Source organism: Limulus polyphemus, unplaced genomic scaffold (genome assembly GCF_000517525.1).
Source record: "Limulus polyphemus unplaced genomic scaffold, Limulus_polyphemus-2.1.2 Scaffold4800, whole genome shotgun sequence".
NCBI lineage: Eukaryota > Metazoa > Arthropoda > Merostomata > Xiphosura > Limulidae > Limulus > Limulus polyphemus.
In genome coordinates this window covers 73106-82649 of record NW_013670410.1, presented here as the reverse complement: position 1 = coordinate 82649, position 9544 = coordinate 73106, and the positions used below count along the sequence as shown (strand labels likewise).

The window sequence follows — 9544 nt, the reverse complement described above, 5'->3', positions numbered from 1 at the left end:
CCTCCACGACTATATTATTTTATTAAAGAAAATCATGTAATAGCACATTCTTCTGTGTAAGTAATTTCACAGATGAATAGTGTGTAATCAGTTTCGAACCAAATATTTACTCAGAACAGAACAAAGATTTTAATTATGGTATTATTCATACAGGTAGAATGTATAATTTTTCAACATATTCAGTTTACTAATATTTTATATGGCTCTCATAAATTTTATTTATCAGCCCTTGAAGACAAGACAATTAGAATAATAAAGATTGTTTTCATTCACACCAGAAACCTGAAAGAGTTTGCTTAATGGCATCTCTATTTTCCCTTCGATTCCTATTCACGGAATTTGCCTCTCCTTTTACTCTCATCCTGTGTCCTTGAGATATTTCTCGTTTCCTTATATGTTTCTTCACCCGATTTCGAATTTCTTCTGGTGCAATTGTTGCTGTACTTGTGACACTGTAAATAACACTTTGAGCACATCCTCCTACTTGGCTATTGGTTTCTTTTGCATGATCTTGTAGACTTCTTTCTTTTTCTACTTCATTTACTTCCGAATTGTCAGTGTTCATTTCCTGATTATCTTTTGAAATTTTACTTTGGGTTTCTATCTTCAGAATCTCAAAGCTTTCATCAATGCTATTATCATCAATTAATATTGGTGCATCATCCTCTAATTCAGTTTGATGAGCCTCTTCTAAAAACTTCTGCATCATAGAACCATGTTTTGGAAGGTTTTCAATATTTATTTGTGCAGGTGTATTACTACAATAATTTGGTTCATCTTCTTCCTGTGCTATTTCAGACATATCATTCTCTTCTATATCATTTCCAACCTCATCTTCATTCATTAATTGAATAGCCTGTGTATAACAATAGTTTATATAAAAGATAAAACTAGAAGTATGGAAAGACAAGAAATACACACTGATTTACTTTCTCATTTAGATCTACTGTAATAATCATTAAGTTCAAAATATAATGCCATAGGTAAGAAAGATTGAGAAATTACTTACAGTACAAAAAGCTTTTGCTTACCAGTCAAATGATACTAGTAAGTTTCATAACTCTGTCTATTTTCCTTAAAATCACCTATCAAATAAAACTAACTGAAATATTCAGATTGAGATCTTGTTTTGATGTAGTTTTTATTAAATTTGTTTTAGATAAAGTAATAAAATCGAAAAAGTAAAGTTTTAACTAACTGCACTTTTTTGTTTTACAATTACCAAGCTTCTAAATCTAACAAGAACATAAGTATATTGTTCGATAGCTGGGATTATTTTCTTCTTCACAATCTATTTGCTTTAGAGCTCCTTTTTTGTCATTTAATGGAATGTAAGTTTCTAAACATGTATTTACTATATCAGAACCCTTTCGGGATTAGACATTTTATAGCAATCCACCAATATCATAGTTTGGGTTCTTATATGCTAAGTAATTGTAATATCTTTAATGATTCTCATGCTTCGTTATTTTGCTGAAGTTATACTCTGGTAGTTCTTTCTGCTTTAACAAAAAACACCTCATAATTTCACTCTTGTAATATATTTTTGGTGGACTTCACCTTCGTACGAGCTTAAAGATTAGCAGGGACTTTTTCTCATGCTTCGTTATTTTGCTGAAGTTATACTCTGGTAGTTCTTTCTGCTTTAACAAAAAAACACCTCATAATTTCACTCTTGTAATATATTTTTGGTGGACTTCACCTTCGTACGAGCTTAAAGATTAGCAGGGACTTTTTCGAAACAGAATTTCTAAAAGGATTATATTAGTAATTTTTATAGACAAGATATAATGAAATAAATACTATAGACTTGGTTTTCATGATATACATTCTTTTAATAAAATAAACTAACACATGATGTCATTACACTTGTGACTATTTGAATAATAAGTTTGCCTGGCTTTCAGTTTAATGAATATGGACATGTTGCTTATTTGCACAGCATCTTATTTCATTCTAAACACCAAGTTTACAAAAAAAAATCAAAATCAGGTTCAAAAATGTTCAGTGGCATGTTTTAAGTTTCAATTCTGAGTTACTAATTTTAATGAAAGCAACTACAGATATAGATGAAATAAAGTCACCAGGCTGGAAAGCATTAAGCAATTTTTTTAACTGAGAAAGAAAAATATTTAAACTAATGATAGATAAGGAGAAGTAATTTATATAAATTAACTGCTACACTTGACTTATACATGTTGTACCATTATCATCCATCATATCCTACTTTATAACACTGAAAATTAATTGATCTAGTTCTTAAACAATAGTAAATTTTTATGATCAATAGAATTCAGAAATTCTAAGTTATTGACTGCAACTTTTATTTTACCAAAGTTTTTAAGTGCCTATATATTCAGGTTTAAAAAAAAATGTAAATCTTAAAAGCTCGATCTGACACGTATATTCGACTTACTAATTTTGAATTTATGAACATGGATTAAACAAATAATTTATAAAATGCTGATTATTTTGTTTCATAGCCAAATATCCATTAATTTCCTGTATGATGCTTTAATAGCTCTTTCAGTGTTCTTTCAATAACGAGCCATCTGGATAAAACTATAACCTAAAATGGTGGCAACAAAATACTTTGTTTTCATTCTCCATCCTGCTCTTCCACAATTAAAAAATAACAACGATTAAAAGGAAATGAGTTCTTTTGTTTATATGGCCCCAAACTATTTCTTGTTAGTAATCAACTGGCCCCAAAAAGCAAATACCATTTCTTGCTATAAGACAACTAACTCCAAAAAAGTAAATCTTGTGGGTTCTTTTCTAGTAGCCAACTAGCCCAAAAAAAGCAAATATTGAATTTTCTTGTAAGTGAACTAGCCCAAAAAGTACAAACTGTACGTTTCTTGCTGGTAGTCCACTGGCCTCAAAAATGCATAGTGTGCATTTATTGTTAATTGTACATTGGCCCCCTAAAAATCATAGTGTATATTTATTTTTAATAGTCAACTAGCCCACAAAAAGTTCATATTGCGAGTTTCTTGTTAGTAGTCAACTAGCCCACAAAAAGTTCATATTATGAGTTTCTTGTTAGTAGTCAACTAGCCCACAAAAAGTTTATATTGTGAGTTTCTATTTAGTAGCCAACTAGCCCACAAAAAGCTCATATTGCAAGTTTCTATTTAGTAGTCAACTAGCCCACAAAAAGCTCATATTGCGAGTTTCTATTTAGTAGTCAACTAGCCCACAAAAAGCTCATATTGCGAGTTTCTATTTAGTAGTCAACTAGCCCAACAAAAAGTTCATATTGTGAGTTTCTTGTTAGTAGTCAACTAGCCCACAAAAAGCTCATACTGAGAGTTTCTATTTAGTAGTCAACTAGCCCACAAAAAGCTCATATTGCGAGTTTCTATTTAGTAGTCAACTAGCCCACAAAAAACTCATATTGCGAGTTTCATTAGTAGTCACCTGAACCAAAAAAGCACATATTGTAATATCATTTTTGTAATACTATGAATGAATCTCAAACCTCTTCTAAATCCTCTTGGAGTTCTTTGGAAAAACCACTTGCTGCTGTGCTAAAGTCTAGGGTGTCTTCCCGTCTAAACAAAGATTTCAAAACTTAGACAAATTGTTCCTCAACAAAACATTATATAGTGCTCAAGTTACTTTTCCAGAACTGTAAGATTTTCAACCTATACAACATGACATGATTTGAACTATGCACATTTCAAAATATATAATTAATGTTTTGAACTAAATGGAAAAAAATTACTTTCTTATTTGAAAGATTGTTTTCATTAGAAAAACTCTTAAAATAACAGTTAAAAAACGCATTTTCCAATAATTATGCATGTTTTCTGAGGCATAAGTGAAAAATAAAAAATGGCTACAGGAAAGTGCAAGAGGAAGGTATGTAAAGATACATTATCTGTTTCTATAAATATATTCATGATGACTTTTCTACTATTTACATTATAATATTTCCAAGATAACAATGATTAAGAAAAATCAAGACTTACTGTATGTCCGCAAAAATTGGATAAAGCTCACTTTGAAAGTCAAACCGTTTCTTAAAAAACTCCCGAACACAAGCCACATCACGATCAAAATACCTGACAATAGAAATTTGTAAACTTTACAAAAGAAAAAAACCTATTTCTTTTATTAATATATAGATAAATTTACAAAACTACTAATCAACATTAAAGTGATATGTCTAAATGGATTTCATACACAGATCTTCCTGTACTGAAATCTTAAAATATAAAAAATGATGTAAAATACAACACAAAAATATCAAATAAAGAACTAAAAACCATATGAATAATAAAAGATTTGTAGCTTATAAGTTCCATGGTTCTCAACCTCTCATTTGTGGACCCCAAGGAACCCACAATGGTAAATATCCAAATTCCACATTATAGTTTTTTTTAAAAAAAAGAGAAGTCATATTATGTTTGATTAAATGAAAATAATGTTTGACTTGAAATTTCATTGACTTATTTATGGCAGTGCTGCTTTATACCCATAGGATCAGCTTCTGCAGATAGAACTATCTGAAATGTCATTTATAAAATTTTAAATATAGTGATTACTTGAAATTTATAGAGGTGAATACTGTTTTCAAACATAAAGCTACTTTCTAACATTTTATATATGACACAAAGCCTGCATCAGGGCTCACAGATTTAAAGGATGTACATACAAGTTCTTTTTTTGTCAACAAAAACAGCCAAGTAAAAATTGCAAACTTGTAAGTTGTTTGGAGAATCTACCTTACTGCATGTTCATTGTTTGTACATGTTAGGGCAAACACTTTTAAATCCAACTTTGCAGACCACACTAGCCAAAAAACAACAACACAATATTACTGTTTTACCAATCATGTGACAATCGGAAATCACCGAGTGACGTTGACGATGTCATTGTGTATTATTATTGATACTTTAACCTTAAAAATTTTAACAGCTACAGAGAAGCTTCATTAAATGTACCATTAAAAAAATCCCGATCTCTTATGAAACATAAAAATTGGGACTGATCTTGTGGCCAGTACGTGATTGATACATAACGTTATGTGGCCAGTACGTGATCGATACATAACGTTATGTGGCCAGTACGTGATCGATACATAACGTTATGTGGCCAGTACGTGATCGATACATAACGTTATGTGGCCAGTACATGTTATGTAGGCAGCACATTTTGTTTTACCCACCATCAGACCCAAAATTGAACAAAAAACGTGGCCTGGTTAGCTAATGAATGAATATTTGCTGTAAAAATCTTATCAATGCTATACGTGTAGCTACAAATTTGGCCACCAATTTTGATTTCATTACTTTAAGTCGCATGCTCAATCCTTTTTTGCCACATCTAAGGTGTTTTTGATTAGATTTATAAATAAAGGGACTGTCAAATGATGAAATGGAATGTTCCATAGTTGTCCAATAGGTTGTTTATTATGTATATACCTGTTTACCACTTTCAACTTATAGTTACATGCACAATTCAAACAACTGACACCCCCCCCACCCCTTATTGGAAAGTAATGGGGCATTCCAAATTTCCAATCGCTCTGCTGTCGTGCGATCTTTCGACGACTTCCCCCAAACAATGAGCTAATTAATACACAGTGCTGTACTAATGGCAAGCCACATGGCATGTCATCCCGAGAACTTAACATGGAACAAAAAGTTACTCATGCTTTAGAGAGAAATTAATGATAATATATGAAATAAAACTCATTTAAGTGGTCTGAAAAAAAAAGGGTTTGACTTGTGTTTTTTTTTCATGAAATATAAGTTCACAACAAAATATCATTGTTGAATTCTTTAAATTTACGTAACATCCTCTATTCAGATTTTTCTGATAACATCCACATTTTACAATGAGCTATAGGACTGGCCCCCAAAAAATGCACATTTTGGGGGCCTGGCTGGCTCCCAAAAAATGTTAGGTGTGAGCCCTGCATTGTATATCCTAACCTCACATTTTATAGCTAAGTGAAATAAATAAATTTGCGAAACCAAACTTGACCAACAAAGAAGCAGAACGAGGTAGTTAAATGTTGGTAAATTCCTTCAATCAAAATTAAGATCATTCATGAAATGAATTCGTGCTGATCTAATCTATATAAAAGCCAGTGTATGTCACATCATGCTTGATTTCTTGAAAATGGAGAAGTTATAAAAGTCAACATGCATATATCCATACAGGATAGTTCAATTACTGTCTACCCATAGTGACAGGGGTGCAAGGGGACCGTGAGGGGAGGAGAGGTGCATGAAACCTTATAAATGTAGTGAGTGTTGGTATAATAAGCCTAAAGTAAAAGTGTGGAATCACCTAGCCTAGAACAAAGTGTATAACATTTATCATGAAAGTAAAAATATCGATTCAGTTTTAAACTTAAATCGATTTTGACTTAAGCTATTTTCTGTCATATCATAAACGTTTTTAATAAAAAAAACAACTAACATCTTTAATCAACGGAGACGATAAATAATAAAAATCAACAAATATTTTTCCAGTTTTGTTGTCTATACATTTTATTTTAAACTTTCAGTACATAGACTAATAACAATATTAGTTTATACTTTTGTTGTTAAGCAACATGACATAAAAGCCATTGTTGAAACATAGTGTTACCAAAAATGCACTGGCTTTTCTATATATTAGAAGTTGTTAATCTAACTGATTTTTACCAATAATTATTCTATGAATACGTTAGAAATTATGCGAAAAAATATTAATAGTAGTATTGTTTGGAAACAGAATGTTGATCTTATGTCTTGGCAATGTGTCTTTTTATCTATCTGTCTGTCTGTCCATCAAAATTTTCAAAGGGCTGTAGTTTGGTCAAGTAGTCACACATGTTGGGGTTGAACTGTGTTTGTAGAAATTAGGTCTTTAAACTTCTTCTCCCAAAGATTTCGTTTGATCGTTATCAAAGTTAGACAAAGTAATAAATGGATATATGTGCATAAAAGTTGTATATAATTCTTAGGTCAAAGGTCATTTGGGGTCAGGAGGGAGCAAAAGCTAGAAATTTTATAAAGCACTTGTTCTCTTTATGTGTAAGTCTGATCTTTATCAAAGTTGGATAAATTAGTAAGTGGATAGAGATGCCTGAAATTTGTTCATGGTTTGTAAAGTCACCAGAGGTCAAATTCTGGAAACCTGTAAAATGTTTGATTTTGTTTGATCCTTCTCAAAGTTAGATAACTTAAGTGGAGAGAGGTGCCTAAAAGTTGTAAATGATTTTCAGATCAAACGTCATTTGGGGTCAGAAGGGGGCAAAACCTAAGAATGTTATTAAGGTCACAGGGTATTTTAGATCAGAATGATACTTCTTTTTTTTTTTTAATATGAAAACTGACGTACTGTTACTTCATAAGTCTCATTGGTTAAAGTTAATACTTACCTACCTGATAAACATAATCTGGAAAGATAGGCCAGCTTCTGAATCCCCCAGTGAAAAAAAAATAATGCCATATTTACTAAACTACTTGGAAACTCATTTCTATTCCATTAACATTAATGTGTACCGTGGCCTTTTTTTTGGCCTTGGCACCCTTGAAAATCAGAGAAGATCCAAGGCCAAATGGCCTTGCCCTAAAAATGATGAATTTCCTGGCCTGACCTTTAACCTTGTTTTTTTGCTGTTGGTTGCTGATCAACTTTAAGCCTAATTTTTTGTTGTTGTTATAATGATGGCACTAGTACACTAAATAATTTTTACTTATTTAAATAATACACCTCAGAATAATAACACACACAAAGCAAACAATGTCCTATAACTATCATAATTTACTTGTTTTCTAACTAGCACAAAAGTGGCTTAAAATAATTATCTTAATACTTAATCTGAACACTGTAAGATGAACTTTCAAATTGAAGATGAAATAGATAAAATACTCTGTACTGTAAACAACATAGCATTATACATCATTCAACAGGTTACAGTTTTGGCTTTTAATCTGTTATAAATGATATAGAATAAAACGTAAGAAAATTATTGGCAATTTGTGAGAGACAGGATATGACAAGTGGGTCTGATTTTCTAGTTTATGACTCTGTAAACAGATAATATTGTAGACTATAGAATTAGACTTTGCCTGAGTAATATCTATATTATAATGAATAATTTACATTAAATTCTGTACTTCAAAGATGGGTGGTAAAGAAACTTGAAAAGCGGAAAGACCTACAGAACAAATATTATTTTCATACAAGAGGAGTTTGAGGATTTATTGAAATATTTCCTGATAAAATTAAGAACTTAAAATATAGTTAATAAATCAAATTTTAATATAAGTTTTAAGTACCTCATTTTATATAGAATTATTTTTAAAAACCTCAATCTCCCCTAGTATTTTTACATTTGCTTCCTAGGTCTCCCCTCTTTTTTAATTTATGTACCCCTCCAAGAAGTACAGAATTTAGGGTAAACTACTCATTATAATATAGTTATTACTCAGGCAAAGCATAATTTCTATAGCCTTTAATCATTTGTTTACAAAACCATAAACGAAAAATCAGATTCCCTTGCCATGCTACCTGTCACATCCTCTTTTTCACAAATTGTCAAGAGCTCTCTCTGATGTTTAATACTAAATTATTTATAACCAATAAAAAGCCAAAGTTTGAATCTATTAAATGATGTATTTTATTACTTTTTTTTTCAGTACAAAGAGTTATCTATTTCACTTCCAGTTTGAAACTTTATTCTCATGAGAAATACACTATTAACATAGCTGAATTTTAATGACTCTTAACAGATAGTTAAAAAGCCAGAAAAATTATGATAATTATAGGACATTGTTTGCTTTTTATGTGTTATTATTCTGTATTCTTATGTGCATTACTTAACTCTTTGATTACAACCTGGGTGTACTGCACCCAGCCTGTAATCATGAAAGTACTTATAATGTAAATTCTGATAATGTATACATATTTTCACGAAATTTCACAGATTTTCAGTAAACATTGCAAAGCCTGTGTACACAAAATATCAGATTTTTTAAATTAAAGATCTGCTCATGAATTTTTCTCTTTTGACATGTTGGCTATCCAACATGAAAAGTAATTTTTATTTTAAAATTGAAAATACTTTTCTTCATCTGAAAATTGTCAAATTTCTTTGCATAATCTCTATAACCTCCTAAGTAACTATCGGATGGTTTTTTTCTAGAAAAACTTTTAAATTTTATCTGTTATTTTTTACCTTAACTCTATAGGATTGGTTGATTTGACTGACCTTGTAACCATCATAAGTAATTAGGAAATATATATAAGTTACCATTTTTTCTTTTCTAGAATGACTGCAAATTGTAACAGGAAACCACAAATGTTTATTCTAAATAGCTTAAATATCATAACAATATATATGTATTATAATAATAGTGCCATAACAAGTCATGCTGTGCACATGCAACTCATGTTACCATATTGAATAGCATAAATCTGGCCTTTGCAAAGTACAAATGTCTTAGTCTTTGTACTAGTGTATCAGTATTTTGTAAAATACTGTAGCATTTTGGTTATCATACATTAGATATATATATATATATATATATATATA

At 30.6% G+C, this 9544-nt stretch overlaps 1 protein-coding gene across 1 annotated transcript in view; it reads right to left on the bottom strand.

Annotated features, from left to right (window-relative positions):
• Positions 1–84: 84 nt before the first annotated feature.
• LOC106471702 (serine/threonine-protein kinase RIO2-like) overlaps positions 85–9544 on the bottom strand; it is a 39770-nt gene continuing 30310 nt past the window's right edge. The window contains exons 8-10 of the mRNA XM_013932319.2: positions 3978–4070; positions 3485–3557; positions 85–856 (exon numbers count right to left, since the gene is read on the bottom strand). Coding sequence (XP_013787773.1) covers positions 266–856; positions 3485–3557; positions 3978–4070 — 757 coding nt within the window. The 3' untranslated portion in view covers positions 85–265. The remainder of the gene's footprint in view (positions 857–3484; positions 3558–3977; positions 4071–9544) is intronic.